The sequence below is a fragment of the Trachinotus anak genome, unplaced genomic scaffold (genome assembly GCF_046630095.1).
Source record: "Trachinotus anak isolate AG129_WGS33_773 ecotype Australia unplaced genomic scaffold, CSIRO_AGI_Tana_v1 ptg000013l, whole genome shotgun sequence".
Taxonomy (NCBI): Eukaryota; Metazoa; Chordata; class Actinopteri; order Carangiformes; family Carangidae; genus Trachinotus; species Trachinotus anak.
This window is the reverse complement of record NW_027273864.1, coordinates 13,430,898-13,455,669: the sequence shown is the minus strand read 5'-3', so window position 1 is coordinate 13,455,669 and position 24,772 is coordinate 13,430,898. Positions and strand designations below refer to the sequence as shown.

Below are 24,772 nucleotides of genomic sequence, written 5' to 3'. Positions count from 1 at the left end.
CAACACGCGCAGTGAGCCACAGTTTATGCCATCATCATAATAACCTAAATGGCCAATATCTCTAATGTGAGACATTGTTTGTGCACTGTAAAAACATTTATACTCTCATAACAGTGCGCGCACCCTCCCTTCGCTCTGTCCCTCTTGACTTGGTGACAGACCTAAAAGCCTTTTGTTGCAATCTTAGCCAATGGAGACGGATTACGACACCGGGCAGCTGAGATATATAAAGAGCCCCTTTTTGACCGCACTTGCACATTTTTCAGTGACACTTCTGAACATTCACACACCTCCATGGACTAAATTGTACAGAAGACCCACAAAACAACCATTATACTACATGTGAGCGGGCTATGCATTCATCAGACAGATAATTTGTTAACTTTCAATGAAAACAGCCTGTACCGAGACACACTGGAACGCACTTTTTTTTGAAAATTTATTGCAAAAGCTCCTGCTGCAAAAAAAAAAGCAACTTCGGGGTGATCGTATTGGATTAGATGCCTGTCACTGATTCCCTGCCTTTTGTAGGATAAGGCAAGGACCGGCGCACATCCGAGAGAGGGGATATAACGGGATAAAGGGAGTAAAAAGACAGGGAAAAGAAAGAAAAAGTTGCATTGCCTGGTGTCCGCGCATCGTCATGCCGAGGTACAACTTCTTGCTGTGCTTGATGGTGCTTATCTCCCTGGGACAGTCGGGGAGCGATGAGCCCAATCTGCTGCTGCCTCCTGCCAGCGAGACGCCCACGGATGCCGGGCTGTCTCTGCTGGATGAGGACGCCGGTGCTCACGAGTGTTCCGCCTGTGTCTGGAGGGAGCAGAGCAAAGTGCTGAGGCTGGAGACCATTAAGTCCCAGATCCTGAGCAAACTGCGTCTGAAGCAGGCGCCCAACATCAGCCGGGAGGTGGTCAATCAGCTGCTGCCCAAAGCGCCTCCGCTCCAGCAGCTCCTGGACCATCACGACTTCCAGGGAGACGCGTCGTCCCAGGATGAGTTTATGGAGGAGGATGAGTACCACGCCACCACGGAGTCCGTGATCACCATGGCCTCTGAGCGTGAGTAATCGTTTACAACCCAACAATATTGTCTCCAAATGCGTCATGCGCGTAATTGCGGAGCAGATAGATTCAAGTGACTCAGGCCTGCTGCGTGGACAGTGGAGCCGCCGGGGCTCAGTCAAGTCAGTGACCTAACCTACTTTTTGAGATTGGGATCGGAGGGTCCACTCTGTGTGTCTGAAGCGGGCTGATAAAATTAGACAAATGGCTCTGGTCAGCTGTTTGCCACGGCTGTCAGAATAGGGATTAACGTGTGGACCTGATAAATCAATAATCAGCAGCATAAAGAGCCCTGTCACTCTGAACCAGACAGCTCCAATATGGCCTGATGAACTTTTGTTTTCATGGTGATGATCACGATGATGATTATATGGATGATGGAGGGCTAAGTCCTGTTGGGAGCAGGGTGTCTAATATTTAGCTGCTGAACTCCTCAGTCCACCTTCCTGCTGTCACGTTCAAACTTTCCCTCTTTGGGATCATTTTTGAGTAAACGCATGACAGACCCACTTGAATGTCAAGTGCATTATTAATGATAACGCAGCATTTGGCAGGCAGTTGCATCACTTTATCCTTTATGTCCTGTTTTGCATAAAAGCCCTAAATTCTGGAGTTATGATCACGTCGTGAGGCCCTCTGATTACTGCCCCCTGATAATTTGCTCGCCCTCTTATGGTTTCCCATAAATCCACAGATAAACCACAGGCAGGCCCCTTAGAGACATTTTATAAAATTACTGTTGAACCCTGGCAGCTGTGCTCTATCGGTCTTTTATAGGAGGCTCTACCGGTTTCCCTGCTGTTCATCGCAGTGAGAAAAAGTGTGTCCAAAAAGCTGCTATTGTTCCCCTCATGCAGCGGCCCCCCTCGGCCGCACTTGCCTTTTAAATGCGAAGTTTATAGGCGCAGCTCGTTTTTTTTTTCACCACGAGTACACAAAGACAGAGAATCACTTAGTGTCGAGGGGAGTGTGTGACCTTTTCCTGGCGAATCGCGGGGTTCAACAACATTTACACACGTAATATATTCTGCACAAGGCGGATGAAACACACTCCAGATAATCAGTTTTTTTTTTTTTTTTTTTTTACTCCAGAGTGAACAAAGATAGGCCTGTGCGCAGGAGCCTGTGGTCTATCTATCTATCTATCTATCTATCTATCTATCTATCTATCTATCTATCTATCTATCTATCTATCTGTCTATCTGCATACCAAAGGAGCTCCTCCACAGAGTTTATAGCTTCTGAATAAATTGGTCCAGATTGGTCTATTTTGATATCCTGCAGTTTAATAATGCTGACGACTTCTCCACCTGTCCTGACAGCTCCACCTGTCTCTGTCATTACTTTACAGATGTAACTGCAGGTCATCATTATATAAACTCTCCTTGCAAAACCTTTTCTTACAAGTGACATATTGAGGCATTGTGAGGCATTTGAATTACTATCTATCTATCTATCTATCTATCTATCTGTCATGTACTTGTTCACAAACACTCATACAGGCTGTACTGTATGTGATATATGCTGACAACTTAATAACTTGTTGTGATTTCTCTGATGTGCAGATCAGTGCTTTGCTGGATTTTCCCTCTACACTTGCAAATATAGACAAGATAAAAGACGCATTTCAAGACACTCAGCTGTACATTACAGTTGCCTCAGACTATATTTTTGACTCTTTGCTTCCCATCTTCTGTGCACACACACACACACACACACACACACACACACACACACACACACACACACACACACACACACACGTTCATGTTCATGCATAAAACACCATGCAAAGTGATGTGATACCTGCTCGAGCCAGAAGAAAGGTATTATGCAAGACACTGGCTAATTGTGTACTTCTAACAGCGTCATGCCGGCCAGAGGAGCTAATGAATGACGTTACTGCCATATCTGTCATGTTACAGCACTTCCTCTCTGTTCAGTGTGCCTCATCTCTTTATGTCAGCTGCGGTTTCTATCATCTGCTCCTTCTGTCTCCCTTTCTCTCCCCCCTCCCTCACCCCCTCCTCCCCACCGCCCCCACATTCCTCCCTGTTAGCCCCCTCTCTCCTTCCTCCTCTTTTCTCCGGTACTCATGGAAGAGTTGAGGGAATGAGTGCATCTCTTTTGCCTGTGGCGCCTTAGTGATCCCACAGGATTAAAAGTGCCTTTTTCTGTCTCTCTGATAGAAGGAGGACTTCAAACACTATTCCCTGCGCACCTCAAACCCAATCGCCCTTTCACGGTCGTGCACACTGCCTTTGATGGGCCATGTGGGTTCACACAGTACATACTGAACTGGACCTGTGCCAGAGTTGCTTCTTAGTATTCACTCAAGGTACGTGGGTGCCGCAGTGGGGGTTGAGAGGGTCCATGCTTCCTGGTCTCTAATTACTATGAAATTTCATGGAAAAGTACAGCTATTTATATCATAGTGCGGCACTTTATGTACTAAAACATCTCCCTCTGTACAGCGTGTTGTGTAGGTAACCCGCTTCGCTTGCTGTTCATGCATTAAAGGTTACTCGGTTTATGAACAGTTTGTCAGGGGCATTTTCTAGTGCAGCCCTGGGAATGAATGTCTATGATTTTTTTTTTCAACAAATCTATTTGCATTAACAGATGAGCTGAACTGCTGGAGTTTGCACATGTTGATTTATGTGTCGAATTGTCGTGAGCGCTTGTGCAACGTGTGTATTTTGAAGCCTGGTTTGTTTTGCCTGAGGATTTGACCCCACTAGTTTCCCATTTGTCACCTGTCCAAGACATTTAGCCCAGACCTTCCTCCGTCATCAGAGACCTTGTCCTCCTTTATGTCTATCTCTCTGTATGTTTGATGGTGATACACTATTTGATTTCTAGAAACTCTAGAAGAGCTAGTTGAATTCTTGATCATTTTTTACTTTGGGTAAACTTTTGCGGTTGTCCAGTAACAGAGAATCCAGCAGAGAGCAGCACTAGCTTACCCTCCTTCCCAGCCTTTATTCCATGTTTAAATTTTATTCCAGCAAATGGACACATCACTTTGCCCAGAATGTGGGGAATCAGTGACTGTTTGCAAAGAAACACTTTACCTTTCATGGGATTAATACTGAGGTTTAGACATAAATAAGATCATACTTGAAACATTTCCAGTGACCACTCAGCTGTTCTTGAAATGTCTCACTTTGTAAAACAGTTTTATACCCACATTTTGTCCTGTCCATCATGACTTTGTGTAGGCTAACATAACAGTGCTGTACTGGTATTATTATGTAATCCTGTTAAGATGAGGCACATTCAGTTCAAGCACAGGCTTATACAACTCTGCGGTATATAAAGTGAACATCTACACACATGTTAAGGTATGTATGTACAAATTTCCACATGTGCACACTTGTGTAGATGCATAAGGATGCGCACACACACTCACACACCCACAGACACACACCCACACAGTCACACACACACTCCAGAGAAAAGTTCTCCTATTGACAAAAAGGGTCACAGAGTTCACAGCTATGTGATATATTGGAAGAGGAGACTATTAACCTCATCGGGTCTCTTTCTTTGGCAGCAAAGACGAACCGGTAGTAACTTGAACACTTATCCCCCACCACACACACACACACACACACGCACACACACACACTCATCTACTAACCACTCCCACAAAAAAACAAGTCTTTTATAGTGTTGACCCTATAAAAGGGTCATTTCCTGAAGGTGCAGGAACCATAAAAATTAAGAGGGAGAGCGCTAAAAGGACAGAGCAGCAGAAGTCGGACTGTCTTCAACTTGCTGGCCAGTGTTTGCTGGAAGTTGATGACTATGTGAGGTTTTTATAGATTTATTTATTTCATGGAGGTCTCAGTTTGACGATGACACCTGTTCTCCCTGTGTAGTTGCTGGCATCAGTTGAGGGAAAGATAAACTTTGGTGTTGAATTGTTTGGACACTGGGGCACGACCGGTTTGTTTAAAAAGGAGTAAAAACTTAAGAGAGAAAGGTCTGTAAGACTGTAGAAATTGCACAACATACTGTCAACTTTATGGCTAATAAAATTTCAAAGGGACCAAAGTCTATTAATACAGGGACAAAATTTCCCCAGGACCTCAGGAATCTCACTCCTTCCACCCTCCTTCCCCTATTCCCACGCTCCCGTGTACCAGTCCCTGCAGCCGGCCTTTTCTTTTGGCATTTGGGAATATGTTGCTTTGGAATTTAATGCATGCCTTCACCAAAAATACAACACTGAGTAGTTTGGAGAATGGATGTAAGACTGCAAGACTGCATTAATGTCAGTCAGGAAGCATTGGCTGTGCAAGAATATGTTTTGTCTCCTGCTTTTTTCTGCTGGCGTGTGTATCCACTGCTGAGTTCTTCATGGCTTTTTTTAAAGGATTTCAAAGAGTGTGATCGAGTTAGGTGCACCACGGCTCATGCTGCGGGTATGAAGGGGGGGGGTGGAGGGAAGAAGGGAGTGAGTCCGCAGGGAGCAACAAGCGGCCCAGTCCTATCCTAAAGGGACAGAAATCATGGAAGGGTTTTATAGGTACAATTAAAAAGACCTGAAACAGATGTTACGTTTCACTAATAAAGGAAATAATTACTTCACACCAGTAATTAAGCCCTGTGTAGGGACATGAGTAAGGAGGAGGAGGAGGGGAGTGAAAAGATAAAATGGAGATCATTGAGGGGATTATTGTTGATGGATGCGTTCAGGCTTTGTGTGGTCGTGTGAGGAGCTGCTGAGGATCAGTGTATGGAAGAGTCCATTAAATCTAAGAGGCGTTTAAGCAAAGGAAATGCTGCATGGGCATAATGTTGGATCCCATGAGGGAGCCACTGTGTCGGAAAGAAGCACAATTAACAGTGGATTAGCTCATGATTATCTACATGAAAATTTAATTAGCCTCTTTTCTGCGGCAAAGGAGAGCAGCTTCTCGCTGTATTTATCACCTGTGGTTGTATTTCTGCCTGCCTTACCCACATCACCCCAGGAAGTTCATTATGAAAATGCACAGTTGAAGTGATTTCTTTAGGGACAAGAGCAGAGTTTGATTCATATAATGTACAGCACAGATTGATAAAGAGAAGCTCATAAAAGGAGCGATAGATAGTTTCATGTTGCACAGAAATTCTCGAAGAAACGGTATAAAGAAAATGCTTCATAGAGGGAGGTTTGGCACAAAGTGGCCACACTGACTTTGTCTTTAGAGAAAACTCTTGGCTCAGGCTCTGACAGATTTGGGTGGCTTCAGGGATTTTTTTTAGAAGCTGGGCGTGCTCAAATAGAAACACTTCCAGAGAGAAATATTGCATATGTGTGTGTGTGTGTGTGTGTGTGTGTGTGTGTGTACATGTATGTATAAGGAAAGAGATTAAGGGCACAATAAAAAAAAAACAATGGGTTTGAGAGCAAGGTTAAGAAGCAATAAATACGTGCAACGTATTTGGCTGGATTAGAAGAATTGTTTTGCAAGCACACAAGCTGGAAGTTACCTGGAAGACCTTAAATAACAATTGAAAGAGACACTGAAAACCAAAACTGAATTAGAAAAATGAAAACACAGACAAGCAGGGAAGAATCCAGGATGAAATTTAAGTGTGTATAATGGTCTTAAGATGGTGGGCAAACTGGGACTTTTAGAGGAGATCTTCATTGTCTTATACATTATCTTACTTATTACTTATCCGTGTTTTGCTTTGGACCCTGGGAACAGGTTACCTTAGGGCTCATAATGTTTCATAAGGCAAACAATGGAGAGGATGGAGGAGAGAATTATCAAAGACTGTTTTTACTGTGGCTGTGGCAGGTTCAGGCTCATCTAATAATTGATTTCCTGAATACACTGGTTGCTGAGTCTAAGGGAGCATTGTCACATGATGAGAGAGATAAATATGGGCATCATCTGCTAATTGTGATAATACTTTTTTTTTTTAATGGATTTTGCATGTAAAGTAGAAAAAGTCATGTTCAGTGTCTAGAACATGGATGGCATGGGGTCAAAACTCTCACATCAATTCCCAGTTGTGGGATTTCAAGCAAGCACAAGTGGCTGTGCTCATGACTGGGAACCCAGTGAGGGATCATGTCCTTATCAAAGCACAAGGACCAAGCTACTGGTCCTCTGCAACAGACTGAGGCAGCATGCAGTGTGAAGAAATAAAAATTTACAGATTACAGACAAATAATTGCATACATCGAATCTGCAATATTAAACATGTTATGTATGTTGAGGAGGGCAGGATAGCTTTCAGGTCTCAATAGTAAATAAAACATGTGGTTACGGTGATTTTGTTCGCAGTGCAGCAAACTTTCATAAAACAACAAAAAAGTGACACTTCACTATCTATCTATGTCATATTGTGGATTAATACGCAGTCTAATGTGATCTAATGTTATGCATTGTCACAGCAGGCTAATTGCGGTTGTTGAATGATTTCCAACACAGATGTATTGTAATATAAATCTGCTGTTTGCAGGTGGTCAGTGGAAAGTTGGATCTCATTCCTCTTCTAGTTTATCCTATTAATGTACAACTCTTCAGAAACACTGATCATGTTAAAAAATATCAGTGATCATGTCTAATTAAAGAGGAACATGATCCCAGAGGTTTGACTAAAGACTGTTTAACAACAACCAAATTGTTACCAGTGTTTATACAGTATGTGTTCTTGTAGGTCACTTGTGGCATGTTATAATGTGGAGCAGTTTAGTCTTTGATCCAAAAGCTTCCATAGATCAGTACAATCTCTCATTAAGCATTTCCTGAAAAAAATTAAGTGTGTTTCAGCAGATTACTTTCCGCATTATGAGAAAAATCTGCATCCACTCAAGCTGTTGCCACAGGCAACTAAAAACCTTTGATTTCAACAAAATTACTTTGTGAGCAGAGAAAAAACTACATATTAGTTCCCATGAAAAAAGTTGAATCAGTGCAGGTACATGTGTGATCTGAAAGTGGTTTTGTGCATATTGATAAAACTCTCCATGGTCTCCTCTAAAGTATTTTTTTCTACTTAATTTACTGATTGTAACCTCCTTCAGCTCACACACAGATTTGCCTCTTCCCTCGGGTCATAACCATGAATGTCAAGGGCTCATGGGAAATGGCAGCTAAAAACGTAAATATTATATAAACAACAATATTAGATCATTTTTCAAAGAACTGCTGTCCTTATCTGAAGTCACTATCCGTCCTTATCTGCTGTAGTTGTCAGTGGGATTTTGAATGAAGTTTTCTTACCTGTTCAGTTCACTTTTGATAGGCAAGTAGGTTGGTAGAATTGGGCTCCATCAAACAAGGGAATAAACAAAATCAACAAATCATTTGTCAGTCTGCTCAAACGAGACCACAGTAGAAGATCAGCAGTCATACAGTTTACATTATAATCCGTCTGCTACAGGTTTTTACAGTAATTTTACGGTGGTGTTAGCTGACAAGTCGTGAACTGAACTTTACGGGTGCTATAGTTTCTGCTACAGAGTAAACTTATAGTCTGTGGATGATTTGCATTGCACAAATGTTTGTATGTTGTGATGGCTGTACTTGTTACATTGAGCAATAATCATGCACTGATTTCTTTGGTAACATTGTTCTACAGTACAGTGACTTGATGACCAGTGGTGAAGTGAAAGTTAATAATGGGTGTAAATATTGTCCTTTAGTTATTCAAATTTAATCAACCTATAAATTGTGTTATCTAGTGAAGTAACTCAGAAGAAACAGTCAGTTGAAGAGATATATGGCATGTTATCACATTTTTATTAGTGACATATGGTTAGCCTGCAAATCAAGTTTGTTGCTACAACTGTGTGAGCTCTTATCATTCTGTTCTCTCTTCTTGCATACACACTTAGGTAGACTAACTCACAAAGTTCATATGTCCAAGAACAAAATTGTAGTGCTCTTCTGCTCTGTGTTTTGACTGCGCAGGTGATGTGCGCCATTTAAGATTAAGGTTTCAGAATATTTAAGAGGGTACATGAAATGAAAACTGTGTCAGCTTGATCCAAAGTCTCAGCATGCAGGTTATGAAAATATAGTCAGAGATATGTGTGTTATGTCATCAGAGCTTTTTGAAATCACCATGATATAAACAATGTTAAGATTTCACCTCAGTAATTAACAAAACAAATGGTCGTTGCTCCCTAAAGTTTAAGTTAACGTTAATTAAAAGTGAACAAAACTCTGCACAGCTGTAAATGTTTATTTTACCGGTCAATTTAGTTTTCCCATTTTCTTTTTTTGGTTTCAAATTTCCACTGTTTATCCTTGTCTTTTTAAAAGCATAATGTGAATTGGACCTTAATGGTTAGCTATTATTAGTGGATGCAAAGTGAGCCTTTTCACAAGAGCTGTTGTCAGCTTTGTGCATGATGGTCTATAATTAAATATATTACAAATAAGTTAAATGTTGTTTTCATGGTTATTATATAGCTTCATACTTTCATCACACAGTAATATTTCTTTTGATTATAGTAATAAAGAACCTGATGGCAACACCGGATTCAGACAAGTTATATTCATTTGTCCTGTGACCAAAGCTTTTCATCAGTCTAAAGCAGCAGCACTTCAAACACAGCAAATCAATCAACCATCTGTCTGATTTGTCCTGTTTATGTGACATAAGTAAAAAGTTTTTGGTTTTAACTTGTGGAAGCAGAGCAGAGCATTGTCCTCTGACATTAATGTCTTGCATGTATGTGTGGATGCACACAAACACAAGTGGTGAGACCCCAGCATGCTTCCTGCTGTCCAGCTGTCCACCTTATTGCAGTTCACTGAACGCTCACTCTTTTCATCCTCTGTCCCCGTCCTGCTGGAGATGTCCCACAGACGTTCCCCTTATAATACAGACATATATAACCCTAAACACTAAAAGCAATGAGCTTTGAGTCTGTTTGTTGATGTCAGTCAGTTTAGAGCTTGTGCGTGTTGTGTGTTTATGTGCAGTTGCATGTTTCCGTGTGTGTGTGTGCTCACTGAGCTAGAACAGGGAGCATTGGGAGGTGTCTTTTGTTACTCCTGGGGGGCTACTGTGCTCAGTCCTAATAGGAGTCTTGTGCCTGCCGTTGTCCCAGGGGAGGGCTTCTGAATGAGGGGGTCTAACTTCACACCCCCCCTCCACGTCCATCCCCAGCTCGAGCCCGGCCTCCCCCACCACCCTCTCCCGTCCCTGGGGACTGGCCGAGAGACAAAGAGGGAGTGGGGCTGGGGTAGGATGGGATGTTTGAGGGGGTGCACTGTGGCCCCTGTCTTATTAGAAGGGTCGTGAACGTGTCACGATGATTAATATGCCGAGGTGCGTGGGGATACCCTAGAGTCACATTTATTCAACACGAAGGCTCCCAAACACACACTCACCACAAAATGGTACATTTGCATTTCCCATTAAGAAAAGAAAATATAGATATATATGCAAATGAAACTCCTATCTAGGTTTATACCATTATGCATTATCCATTTGGACATTAACAATAGATGTCCATTTCTCTCCCCACCCCACTTTAGCTGCGTGTATTTCACCTGGTTGGCATATGTTACTGCAAATGTATACAATATGCACATGACTGCCTCTCAAGAGTTTGGATAAAAAAGTGAACCTTAATGAAACCTCTTTAAATTCGAGATAGATGAAAGTGTGAAGGTCATTTGTAAAGCTAAAAACAGTTAAACTATAGTTAATTCATAAAATCATGTCAGAGCACATTCATCACCCAGTTTTTGTTTGTTTGTTTGTTTGTTTGTTTTTTTGTTTGGTGCCTGATATTTGACAAAGAAACTATTTTTGCATAAACACATGTTCTTGTTTTTTTTTTTTTTAAAGCTTGTTATGCATTTTATCTAATTGTGATGATTTAGTGGAGAGATTGTCATTGCAGTAAATATGGTGAGGTTGCTCTTTATTGCTAAAGTTCACTACATGAGGAAACATGAGAGGCAGCAGCACAGAGATCAGAGTCTCAAAGTAGAAACCTCTGTGAACTTTCTCTCAGTTCCATGTGTGATTTTTCTCATTAAGCCCTGTGGAAATCATAGATAAATACATGCATTCATTTGCTTAATAAAGATTCTACAATTTTTTTTCACCACATACTATAACATTTAAGAACAGTCATTGGTAACACATGTTACCTATTCATTGTATAACTACCTTAACTTCCCCTCTCCATCTGTTTTCAACTGTTTTATTAAAAGCATTTAACTTCAAAATGGCCTACGGCCGTATTAAAGGGGACAGATGGCATGGTGAATAAACCCTTATATTCTATATGTCTCCCTCTCCATGCATGTATAGGAGGCTGTGGGCTAACTATGGGACACAGGTACCCAGGGAGTCCACCAGATGTTTGATAGGCTCACCTGCAGGCCTGCTGCTGCATGCTGGCAGTAAAATTCATGTGCTGCATATGCTGCAATTATACCACAGGGAAATAAGCTGCTGTAATAATGAAGTAGGCTGGAATCATGGGGAGGAAAAGCAAACAAGCCTGTTTCCTATGTCCATACTTCACTTGGTTTTGACTTGTTTTTTTACTTCTTACTGTATAGGAACTTGTTTCTATCTCCATTATTAGTCTGGCTGAGTAGAGGTGTTACTGCTCCAGTAGGTGGTGCTGAGCTCTTATTGCACGATGGAAGTCAGAGTGTTAAACACTGAGCTATAATTGAGCAAACTGTTCAGGAAATTAAGCCATAAAAACAGCCCTGCACTTGCAGTAGAATTATGAGGTCTTTCAGCATTAATGTGTTATGGCAGCAGGAGCAAAGTTAGCCACGGTAGAAGGATTAAATGTCCCATCGGTTTTCTGATCTTTACAAGCTAGCCTTGCTCGTTTGGCTCAAGTGGAGCGCTCTGCCAAAATGTGGGGTGTAATTAAGACATTCGTCCTCCATGGTTTGCTGCGTATTTGTGCACTTATAGGATCTATAAAGGCACAAATTGATTTTGCCTATCAATGCAGTCATTGTTTAACATGACATAGCTCACATGTTGTGCATGTGTGTTTAATAACCGGGGATCATGGAACACAGGCCCTGCTTCTCAGATTACTACTTCTCAAGACAGGCCTCTGCCCTGGAAACTGAACCATTTCAGTTATGCAGTGTTGGGTGGATTGTTTCCTTTTTTCCAAGAACTCAACAAAAGCATTGAAAATAGTCTGCAAAGGAAGAGCTGGTGTGTGTCTGTCCCCGTCTACAGCGATTAAAAACAAACAAAAAAATAGGAGTAATCACAAGTAAACCCCAAGCAAACTGCAGAATCATTCATTCCCAGTTTTGTGCTGATGAGCGAACACAACACCACCCACGTTAATTGCTGTGACCCCAGCAACCCACCAAAAAGGAACATTGACATATTGTTTGTCCAGCGTGAGACACTGTATAATTTACACTCACTAATGACTGTCCCTGAAAATACAGGCTGAAGGACCACGTCTGTCTCTGACTTGGCCCTTATTCAATGTTCGCCCTGGACTCTTCTAATGGATAGTCCATCTGTACCTCAGTGAATTCATATCCCTCAATGCATGACCATAATTCAATTACAACACTTGTTTAGTGTTAAAAAAAAAAACAGCCCGGTACAGTGTTCCCTCCTCGTCAACTGAGGTTTGATAAACAATCCACTATTGGCTGGAGAATCTCCACCCTAATCAAAACAAAAACAAACTGTGGCTGATTCAGCACTGTTGTGTTTCAGAGATTTCAAATGATTCTCTGGTGAAAAGGCGTGTTGTGAAGAAAGACATATTACCATTGCCATAAGGTCGACCTTGACCTTCAAACTCAATCTGGCTATTAGGGGCTGCCCCTCCCCAGCACCCCTGAGATGTAAAGAGGCTGACGGTTTTGACCCCTGATCCCATTTCTTAACTAGGCTGAGGTGCCAAATAACCTTTTGACCCAGGAAGCATTTGCAGGTTGCCTGAGCAACCTCAGATTTAGCAGTGATTGACAGGTCCATGCCGGGTTTTTTTTTTTTCTCTTTTTTTTAAACAGTGGAGTAGTAACACTCCTCTTAAGATAAGTAACATGAGATGGCAGTTTATTTACTAAAATCTGGAGTTGTAATATGTCAAATGTGCTCGGAGAAGAAGGGCAGATTAAATATTCTATTGTACTCTGTCGGCAAATTATTATGCCAGATAGATGCAGAATAAATTTCCCTTAATAAATGAACGCTTTACATGGAAATGAATGTATGAATGCAATGGATGGATGTCATTATATCAGATGGAGGTCTATGTAAATGAACCATGGGCAGATTTGACATGTGGTGCAAATCACAGGAACGCCAGAGCTGAGGATCATGACAGGAATAAATCTGCCTATTTTAGGAGACGCCTTGTGTTCTTTGACATTACCCATAATCCACAACCCAAATATATTTGCAAAAAGGGAGAGCCATTAAAAAAACTTGAGCGGTTTTAATTTTGCTAGTTGTGATGTTGAGGTAGACCATTTCATTACAACTGACCCAGGGGAATCTAAGGTTACCATCTGGCCACTGGCCACCATTACTGATTCTTGTTTTAATATGCAAATGTATCTGTTTTCCAACCTTGATGTAATCACAAATGTAACCTGATTGAATGGACCAAACAACAGGACTATGTGCACATATGATAACCAACAGCCCTGATGCATATAGATGTAGGACAGCAGCCAGTTTACCAAAAAAAGTAGTGCTCAGAGTCCATTATGTTCTACTGTTTACTAATATCATGGAAATACTTATTTATTAACTGTATTCTAATGGTTTGGATTATATTTTCTTTTAACTCTTTAAAATCCCTAATAAATATTCTTCACAGAAAAAGAAAGTTGGGATTGCATCTAGAAAACAACCTATATCCCATATGTTGACAGTACAGCACAGTTGCGGAGCAAAAACTGTCCAACAATCTGTCACTTTGAGTTACACTCCTCTCATTGACGTGCGGAGCTGTGGTAGTCTTTGGCTTTATGATCCGAGTGCAAAACACATGCACATCTTTCTTGTGAAGTTGCTGAGTCCAGAAAGCTGCAGCTGTGCTCTTTGCCTCCCAATGACTCACAACACTGTTAACATCTCCCTTTAAAATTCCTATTTTATTACATTCGGAAAGGTACGATGTTTTGACCCCGAATTGGTTCTTTTCATTTTACTTTCTTTTGTATACCTGCTTTTTGCTTTAATCAATCAGCAGCCATTCATCAGTGTGGTGAGAGCCATGAAAGCACAGTCTTCTCACAAGAGTTATGTGTTCAAACACAGACTGTCCTGACTTACAGTAACTATGACCACTGACTCCCTATAATACAGAATATAGTCATGTTTTAGAGGAAAACTTTGCGTTTCAGTAACAAAACTTGTCTGTTTGTTAAAATGAAGACCCAGGACAAGACATATTTCCTATTCTTTGTGTCCCATTTGGAGTAAATTTTCTTTTGTCTTTAAAAGCCTCCCTTGGCTCTACTAGAGAGGATCCCTTTCAGTTATTACCAGTGTATAGAATAAGTGTTGTGGTTTGTTCCTTTTGTTCCCTTTAGCTGTCTCTGTTTCATTTGTTCATGTTTACTTAAACATACTGTATTTCTCAATCCATCCCTCCAGACTGCAGCTGTTGTAAGATTCAAAGATCTTGATTTCCATTAAAAGAATTTGCATTGTTGTTTGCAATACTCAGTGTTGTACTGGGAAAAAACCCCTCTGGTGCACAGGAGGTGATGTGTCCTATGTTTCCAGAAGTAGGAGCAGTGGTTTGTTTGGAGTGAATGATGCAGATGTTGGCGCAGGAACAGTCACCATGACTAAACAGAAACAGAGACGAGCACCACCTGCAGAATCACAAATTTCATCAGCAGGAATTCTGTGAAAAACAGTGTAGCTGTAATGTTTATCACCAAATATGGGGCCAAAATAAAAATGATATTTGTGTGGAAAAATTCAATTTGGCACATACACTGAGGCAAAATGCATGTGATGTATCAAAGGACCTTTAAATTACTTTGGGGGCAGTTTTTTCCTTTTAGATTGTAGAAAGTAGAGAGATGATGGGAAATGATGTGTCTCAAAAGGTCCCAGCTCAAATGTGAACCAGGACCTTGCAGCTCAGGGTCTGTGCCTTAACATTATGAGCCACCAGGGCGCCCCCTGAAGGGATATTCTTAATATCAATCAGTTAAACACAAGTGCAGTGTTGAGTGTTATTTGAATGATTATAATCTTGATGACGTGTATATATTATACTGCATCTACAGTACAAGTATAAATGTAACCTGTGCTTCTTCCACAGCGGAGCCACTGGTGCAGGTGAATGGGAAGCCGAGCTGCTGCTTCTTCAAGTTCAGCCCCAAACTGATGTTCACCAAGGTGCTGAAGGCCCAGCTGTGGGTTTACCTGCGGCCGCTGCAACAGACCTCCACCGTGTACCTGCAGATCCTCCGACTGAAGCCCATCACAGAACAGGGCAGCCGCCACATTCGTATCCGGTCCCTGAAGATAGAGCTCAACTCCAGGGTTGGGCACTGGCAAAGTATTGACTTCAAGCATGTGTTGCAGAATTGGTTCAAACAGCCACACACCAACTGGGGAATCGACATCAACGCCTTCGATGAGAGCGGCAATGACCTGGCAGTTACCTCGCTTCGACCCGGGGAGGAGGGGCTGGTAAGGACCCTCAGACCTGTCCTTGGGGAAGGGGGGGGGGGTAATCACTTCCATCACAGCTAACATTTATGCAGATGCCAATTCATATTTCAGTCAAAAGAAGGCAGCTTCAATTGTTTTGAAAGCAACTGACATGCTTTAGGTCTCTGAATGTTGTTTCCTGCCTTAAGGAAAATCATCTTGAACACATTTCTCATATTAAGCAAGTTTTAAGCATCTGCAAGTTGTTCCTCATATGTCAGTGAAATGAATGAAAACCACTGGCTGCACAGGAGGAGGGGAGACACATTCAAAAATTTATTATATTATGATATGAACATAACATCATGTAACATTAATCTCCATTATAAATACAAAAAAATACTATGGTAAAAACTACAATGGAGTGTTGATATTAACAGTGATAGGTAGTTCACTGTGCACCATATTGACATCAAAAGCCATGTTTTAAACCTCTGCCAAAGCAGATAACAGCCACACTTCCTCAGAGGAACAAATGGTTTCAGATATTAGCCTGATGTTTTTATGAAACCTAAATCACAAAGTGACTGTAAATAGAACTGCTTCCCCACAGGTTCACTTTAAACATGGACATGTATTTGTTGTGTCAGTTAAAGACACTACTTTTAAATCTCCATGAAGAATGTGGTAATTTGAAGCCCACAAACATATTTCAGCACTGGGTGAGTGATCTGTTGAAGGCTAAACTCAAAAAATTTCCATCCCAAAGCCCTGCCACTTCCATCGTTTCTGTGTATATACATCCTCAGATGTATTTAGTTTGTTATAATTGTCATATGAAGGCAGTTTACATATAACAGCACAGGAAGATTTGTATTTGGTGTTATCTAAAATTGTGGATAAGTCTGTATTTCAATGATATCCATATTACCAAATTGGTGGATATGAAAAAAAGACAACATACAAATTGGAAGTTTATAAACCAGTCATGTATAGAAACACCGCACATAGTTTTACCCTTAAATACCATTACCATAAAACTCTATTTGAATGTGTCAGTCATTGACCACTCTATATTTAGTTGACTCCAGAGGAAACACAGCTGCTTTGTTTGGATCAGCTTTCATCGTGTAGCCATCACCAAATCCTATCTTCAAATCTACTGCATCTAACAACAAAGTAATCTTACATGGTGCACATAATATGCACTGGCTCACATATTTTAGAAATCCTAAAATTATTGTGCATTTTTCCATTTTTTGTGGCTTGCAAATGAGTAAATAGTGAAATCACTATTGTATTGAATATGAAAGGTTTTTCACTCCAGCCTGCGGTGCACTTAACTTCATGTTGAAAGAATCCTTCTGGGCCTCAAACTTTGAGAACAGGATTTTTAAAATGTCCACAACATATATGACCAGACTTGCCTTGACCTACATATTTGCTTAGATCCTTTTTTTTGTAATGAGAAAGCACAGGGTTTATGTCTAATATAATGGATGGGGCTGCACGGATGAGTTCAAACTTCAGTCTCAAAGCAAAACCATCCGTGAACCATTAATCTAGTTAGAAATCCCAGAGTCACTGCGACGGTTACACACAACATCTATGTTGAATTATGTAGGCCAGTCATCCCAGTTAAGCAACACCAAATATTTACCAAGTGGTCATTTGGGTCAGATCTTCACAACACATATCAGAGGTCAGCTCTGGTGTCTTGGCCAATAAATGGCTGCCCTCTGAGCACACAGTGTGCACAGTGTGCAATATTATTCTTGAGCAAAAAAAAGGAAAAGATCAAAAACACAGGCAAGTGTACAAAAATAAAACAAAACACAACAAGCAAAGAAAGGGTCATACTCTGCTTCTCCCTGATCCTCTGGGTCTTTTTTTCTGTAACAAAAGCCCTAAAGGCCAAGCTGACATGGTCTCACCCCAACGGCCTTTCAGCTTATTTCCTCTTTTGAATGCGTCACAAAAAACTGTGCTCAAGCCCAGCTGGAATCACTGTGGGGAGAGGAAGGCTTTGTAAAACAAACATGATGGAGTAAAATATTTGATCTGCTAGCTTTGCCCAAAGGTCAAGGTTATGTGAGCCTGCAGATGACCTCCTGGGTCATGGATCAAACCAAGCATTACAGACTCAGCCATCAGTGTTAGAAACATTTCTGTCAGTGCTCTTTGAATCGGTGCTAAAATGGCATATGGTGCTCCTACTTTAAAAATGACAAATTAATTCATGTGGCTTTGTGAAATATCAGATGAGTAGGTGCTGAATTTGAAGCAGTTTAAAGTTTCGTCTTTGGCTCTTTAAGGGTTGCCCAATTGTCAACAGTATAGTTTGGGAAAAAACTGGTAGTAACTACTACTAATGCTAAATCAGTATCAGACGCCTTCTTTTACGAACATCATGAAACGCTGCTGGCCCCTGTGAAAACTCCAGGGTTGTGTTGTAGTCCGGAAGGGCAAAAACAGAGACCATTTGAAACAATGACATGGACACTCCCCCTCGCTCCCTGACTGGGTCTTATCAGCCTTGACTGCCAGTGGTGAAATTAACACGAATAACAAAATAGTGTCACTGACCTTGTTGTCTTTGCTTGCAGATGTTGTTCAGTTTGAATTCTGCATTTTAACGCTACATCTGTCTTTGCTGTTCTTCGTTTGTGAAACTAATCAACTGCAGAGTAGAGTGTCTGCTTCCTGTTTACACCGGCTCACGCATGCTCAGTGTATGTGAATGGACATGTTTTCATTTGTCATAGTATGGGAGAAGATTGTTTCTGATGCGGAGCTAAAACACTGGTCTGGATGGAGATCATTTTTGTTTTCGTTTTAGAACGCCCTTTTTATAACGAAAAAGTAGTAGTGCGGACATAGCCTAAGCTGCACCATGTAAAACACAATGTAAACCTTTTTCTTTTAAATCCTTGAATTCACTATACTACAATATAAGAATGGCTGCACCTCCAAAAAAAAGTTAAAACTTTGTACTATAAATAATACTGTGTTGTGTTGCCATGGTTACTCATCAGATCAGACACTGGCACAGCTGGCTTTGACTGTACTGAGCTGTAAAAAGCATGAAACCAGCAGGTTAAGCTGATTGGTCGAGTTTCTTTTACTCTGCCTTCGGTACTCAGCCTGCAGCTTCGTACCTACGACCGAATCACAGTTGTGCTGATATTCAATACAGCATCACTCCCTCTCATGTGAAATTGCTTTCATACAACAGTTCTGCAAGCGTCATATTAGTTAACGGAATAAGCAACTTTTAACATTATGATCTGTTTGCTTATTTCATCATCCATTGGCTATACCAACACAAACAGTTCCAACTGGACTACCTCTCATCCAATCAAATTACTTGGTCGGAACTAACTGTTGTTTAATGGTTTTTGTATAATCTACGTTGTAGAACTGAGGACAGCTTTGTGTGTCAGATGAATGCAGTTAACTACCTGATAAGATGGAAACCCAGTAAGATTTGGTGCTTGTGTATCAGGACAGTTGTTTACAGTGTGTCATCAGTTTGGGGTTTAGTGTTGCAGAAATTATTCATTTTGCAACTGGACTACATTTGAATACTGGTGTGACAGAATTACTCCTATGTATGTTGAGAGAAAGGTCACAACCCACCACAGCTACACGCGTTTACTTGATACTGAAGAGTTCTTTTGGTTTTGTTTTGTTTTGTTTTGCTTACTTTCTCCACAAAAGCAACATGACCTGTTGAAAGAGGAAGGTTTTTTTTTTATATTGTGTACTGACCAAGCACTTCTATTGACATTAACATAGAGTTTTCATCATTTAAATATCTTTGTTAGCTTTTTTAGTGTGATGTGTTTTATTAGCAGAATATAAGAGTAAGTGACAGAGCAGGTCGAAAGAGATTGGGTTTGACACTAGTGGTTTTTAGACTTTGTCATTGTCTGTTTTGTACCTCTGCCAAGGATGTTATGTTTTCACTATAGACTGTATATAAAGATGGACGTAGCCTCTAGACATCACCTAAAGGTATCTGAAGAGCAGCTTCTAAGGTCAGAGTGGGCTGACTACGCCTAATTCCTGGCTAATCCAAAAAAAGTGCTGGGGTGTCTGTGTGTGGGGCCAAAACTTTGGTGCATACCAGTTTGTGGCAAGCATATGCTCACCCAGATGTCACTCAAAGTGGTACCCCCCCTAATGATGCGCAGCATGGGAGTCTATGGGCATTGACTCACTTTTAGATCCAGCCTCAACTGGCCATTCGAGGAATGTCTGTTTGTCAGCAGGATTAGAGAAAAAGTGCATTACCGATTTGTACCGAACTTTGTGGGGTGATGGGGCACAGGCAAAGGAAGAGATTCAGATCTTTTATTATGAATTAGAGTTTTTCTCTCAGAAGTCTGGTGTACGTTGTTTGACACTGGCCTTGGTGGAGGTCTGTGCTCTCTGAGTGCCCTTCTAGTTTGACAAGTGATCAGAGCAGAATGTGAAAAGTCTTTGATAAGTATTAACATCATAAATATCATGCAAGGAGAGAAAATGCATAGGAAACCTGTCATGTTTCTTTTGTAATGTTAACTGTCTTTGATAGTTGTTCTGAAATTAGTTTGTTTGCAGGTTCAATGACAAACGTTAGACGATTGAATTACAGTGGTCAATAGATTCTGTGTGGTTATGTGTGTCTTTACCTAAATAAAGACATTACTTATGCTGTTTGTAATCTTTGTGAATTTCTTTGTCTCCATCAGCCTGACAAAGCTCATATGTATCAAAAGACCTTTTTTACATTTTCAATGTAAAACCTCAGACTTTCATCAAGTAAAATTCATAAACACAACATGTCAACATTTCTGCTGTGGCAAATAATCAATAATCAATTTGTACCAAAGATAAACATATGCTGTATGTGATGTGATGAAAGTGATTACATCCTGTAACTCTTTCTTGGGGAACAACAGCTGTGAGCAGCAACATCCCAGAGTCTTGTCCACACAGTGAGGGTGACAGACCACAACAACCACAAAACTCACTCTAAAACTATTTCCCTTGTGAACACATACGTTATACCCCAGTACATAGAAGTATAAAAAAAAACACATGCCCAAAAAACACGTGTTACATTTGCTTACGTGCAGAGAAGCACAATTCCATTATATCCGATGTTGATGATATTTTAAATTTCTGTGGATAGAATGGTGGAAAAATGTCATTGATTACTTGTCAGTAAATGTATTTTCCATAACTGATACGTAAGCCATGTCTCTTCTGTTGTTCTCTTATAACCACCTCTTTCTTTCTGTCCTGACCCTCCTCCCCCTGATTCCAGCAGCCGTTCCTGGAAGTGAAGGTTCTTGAGACAACCAAACGTTCTCGGAGAAACCTCGGCCTGGACTGCGACGAGCACTCCACTGAGTCTCGCTGCTGTCGCTACCCCCTGACTGTGGATTTTGAGGCGTTCGGCTGGGACTGGATCATTGCTCCAAAACGCTACAAAGCCAACTACTGCTCTGGCCAGTGCGAGTACATGTTCATGCAGAAATACCCACACACCCACCTGGTGCAGCACGCCAACCCCCGAGGCTCCGCAGGGCCCTGCTGTACCCCAACCAAGATGTCCCCCATTAACATGCTCTACTTCAATGACAAGCAGCAGATCATCCATGGCAAGATTCCAGGGATGGTGGTGGATAGATGTGGCTGCTCTTAGGCTGCATGGGGGATGCACACTTGTGCACAGCCGCCATTGCATCGAACCACCCAAAACCCTTACGGAGCTCTCCCCTGGCACCAGAACCCACTCCTTGGCACCAGATTTAACTTTTGCTCAGCCACAAAAACATCCCACTGGGTTTCCATTTTTCCAGTAATTAAATTGATTCTAACTGTAAAAAAAAAAAAGTTATAAGTGAAATATGAATCAAAAAAGGGACTGAGTTATGGAAATACAGTACATTATGAATGATTTAAAGAGGTTGTACTTGTGGAGCAGCTTCAGAAAATGGTAAATGACACAAAACTATGTTATAGAGTATGTGTTAGTTTTGTGGGGTTTTTTTAAGCTTTTGTTTGTTTGTTTGTCTGTTTTAATTGCATCTTTGTGAAATGTCCAGGTTAGTGGATTGAGATTACAGGAGACTAAAAGCATTTACAATATTTTTAAAGCAATTCCAGTCCTAAGGTGAGTTTGGAAATACTTAATTTCACAGATACTTACTTACCAGTGAGATTTGATCAACAAAAATTATCAGAATTATTTTGCAATGCATCACTTTAACAAGAAGATCAAAATCCACGCTAATGTGAGGAGAGTTTACCATTAGAAATACCCTCAGTATAAATCCAAAATCTTGTTTACAGATGTTAAGGGATGTGCTCTACAGATGTAAAGTGTTGAGGAGATCCAAAACCAAACCTATACCCTCTATTAATGTATAACACCCCAGTGTGACATTCTCGAGTATCTACGAAACCTTTTCACAGTTACTTTGATCTTTTTTTATTTGTAGTCTTGTAAAACTCAAAAAGGAAAAGGGAGAGAGGAGCGTACAGCTTATATTATCTCTATCTTTCAAAGTGAATACATAGAATCGGTATAGCTATTTCTTCCACTCCGTAAAAGTAGATAATACAGACTTAGGTTTGACTTGCACAATAAAGTCTGAAACACAACTTCAATGTAGATGCACTCTGAAGTCATTCGGCACCGTCTGGGAAAAGAGGAAGAGAAGGAGGAAGAGGGGGAGGAGGAGGGCAAGTCCTGCAGGATGACAAGAACCTGACAGTTTTTCTTTCTTCTGTGTAACAAAGGAAAATACACTTTAACACCTTCTACCTTCACCTTTTGCATTAAATGTTTAAAACAGAGAAGTAATTGCACTGTTTCATAACTTGAAAAGGCCTGGGACTGAGCACGTAATACAAATACAGCAAAAATCTGCATCCTGAAATAAAACACATGAGGATGTCAGCATGCTCAAATGTTCACATTCTTATAACCTGAGTGAATTATTGAGCTGAGAATAGCACAAAACATAATTACAGTATGATTACAGTATTATAGAAGTTTACACACTCACATTTACAGCAGTGTTCACAACTGTGTTATAAAATACACTATTGAGCCAGTTCATTCACTTTTTCTCAATGCTAGTTTCAGAAAAGACAAAATGCAAAATCCTTTAACTGCAGTACTGTACTCATAAATAATAGCTTTTATAAATCACAACAAACCAGATAACATGCAAAAAAAAAGAAAAAAAAAAAATTCATTGTGAAAAGACCCCACTCCACTTCAACCTCAGCTGTGTCATCATCATCATCATCATCATTATGGAGAAAATATTGTTAGTGCTTGAACACAGAGTAGATTAGTATGCTTGAAGTCTGTCTTTGTCTCCTGGATGTCAAAGCAAAGATATCCTTTTGTTGTAAACGAAAGCACTATGCTGTTGGATAAAGGAAGAGCCTTCTGACATTATATATAAATGATATATGTATATATTAAAAAAGGGGTACAAAAACCTTTTTTGGGGCACTCTACCTTACCAACAATAAATTTTGCACTATGGGACGTTCATGGCGTGAGGAGGTAAAGTGTTGTTTGTGTTTTACCAAGCACAAGAGAGCTTGTACAGTATAGGATTAAAAAAAACTATTCAAGCTTCTGGTGATAAACCATAAACTAGAGAGGTTATCACTTCTTTTTGATACATCACGCTTTCCTGACTTTTGTCTGAAGCGGGGGCCTGTCCATACACTCACACTCTTCTATCCAATCTGGAACCTGGACGTACTGAACCAGCGGCCTAAAAGGCCTCCTTGCCCACTTTGGGTGATAAGTCATGTGTGTCATAAGTGTCTGGATCAATGAACATAGAATGCTTTAACTGGAAATGGCCCGCCCACCAACTTTAATCTGTTACCATGTTAGAGAGACTACATTCTTTTGATGTCAACAATGTGTCGACTGTCTTGCCTTGTGTGTATTTTAAGTGAAAGGAACCCATGTAAGAATGGGAAGAGTATCCAGGGATTGTTAGCCAAAGTAGAGGATGACATGTTGTGTGCTGTAACTTTTGTGATCGCAGGAATATGCTAGAACATTTCAAAGGGAGAAGAAGGCTGGTTTAGGGGCAGTGGTTGGAAATAATTCAGCTGGTCAATTGTCTATTTATTAATATTAATTACAATGCATTTCAAAGTCTGTCTACCTCACTTTAGCCTCCTAAAAACCTTGCGTTTTTAAATTTGTCATTGACTAATCTGTGCAAACATTTAACCCATAAGATCTCCCCACCCCCACCCCCACCCACCCCAAAAATGTAGACGAAAACCACAGGGTCCCCTTGCTCTCAGGTTCAGATTGAGTTATTGACAGAGTGACTGATGGTAGCGGCTCTGGTAATGTGTGGTCAAAAGAAATAATTAGCTGTGCCCACATCTATGGCTTAACAATGGTTAAAGCTGTAGAGAAGTTGCATTTTGAATTTTAGTGTTTGTATACTGGTATGTGTGAGAGTGTTTTCATATAAATATATGAGAGTAAGAAATCTCTATGTAAATACCTACCCAAATGTTGACATTTATGATGTTTGGACAGGTTCACCGCTTCTAATGTTTTTCTCACTTTCCCCCCTTCATTCCTCTGTTCTTTGTGTAGCTAAAAAAAAAAAATCACCCCAACTTTGTAGTTTAATGGTTGTGCATATGAATAACTGTTCAATTGTTATTTTTTGCCTTTTGTTGTTTATTTACTGTCATTTTTCTTTTGTACAATAAATCATTTATTTAGCTTATGGGATTAGTTGTTTCTTTCTTACCAATTCCAGTGTAACAATCCTCCCTAAATTGTAACTAACAGTAAAACAAGAACAGAATCATTAAGTCAGCAAAATGACTCAGTTTTCGTGTTCATTAGCGAACATAAGCAACTGGACACACCAGACCAAGTAAGATTGAAGGGGTAAAACTTATGAGTACTGAACTGAGTAAGAAGGTGTTCTTTTTTATTAAGAGTTCAACTTTCGTACAAAAGGGCAGAGGTTACACTCCGCTTTATACCAGCTTGCTTGCCCACGAGGATTGAGCAGTTAATTGTAAATCCAAGGTTATTAGTC

At 40.6% G+C, this 24,772-nt stretch overlaps 1 protein-coding gene across 2 annotated transcripts; it reads left to right on the top strand.

Moving 5' to 3' along the window:
• Window positions 1-61: 61 nt before the first annotated feature.
• On the top strand, window positions 62-24,451 carry gdf11 (growth differentiation factor 11). 2 transcript variants are annotated; one of them, XM_071493553.1, is made up of 3 exons: window positions 62-1,058; window positions 15,334-15,707; window positions 20,986-24,451. In XM_071493553.1, exons 1-3 carry the CDS (start codon window positions 644-646, stop codon window positions 21,361-21,363), a joined length of 1,167 nt encoding a protein of 388 aa, XP_071349654.1. In that variant the 5' UTR covers window positions 62-643; the 3' UTR covers window positions 21,364-24,451. The 2 variants fall into 2 exon arrangements, with proteins under 2 accessions (XP_071349654.1, XP_071349653.1); XM_071493552.1 differs by having other exon boundaries at window positions 20,983-24,451.
• The last annotated feature ends 321 nt before the right edge of the window (window positions 24,452-24,772 follow it).

Bases quoted from the DNA above. Each gene is read 5' to 3' on its own strand.
- gdf11 (XM_071493552.1), top strand. From the start codon at position 644: ATGCCGAGGTACAACTTCTTGCTGTGCTTGATGGTGCTTATCTCCCTG. The intron at 1,059-15,333 runs GTGAGTAATCGT...CTTCTTCCACAG, and splicing joins GATCACCATGGCCTCTGAGC to CGGAGCCACTGGTGCAGGTG. The intron at 15,708-20,982 runs GTAAGGACCCTC...CCCTGATTCCAG, and splicing joins GACCCGGGGAGGAGGGGCTG to CAGCCGTTCCTGGAAGTGAA.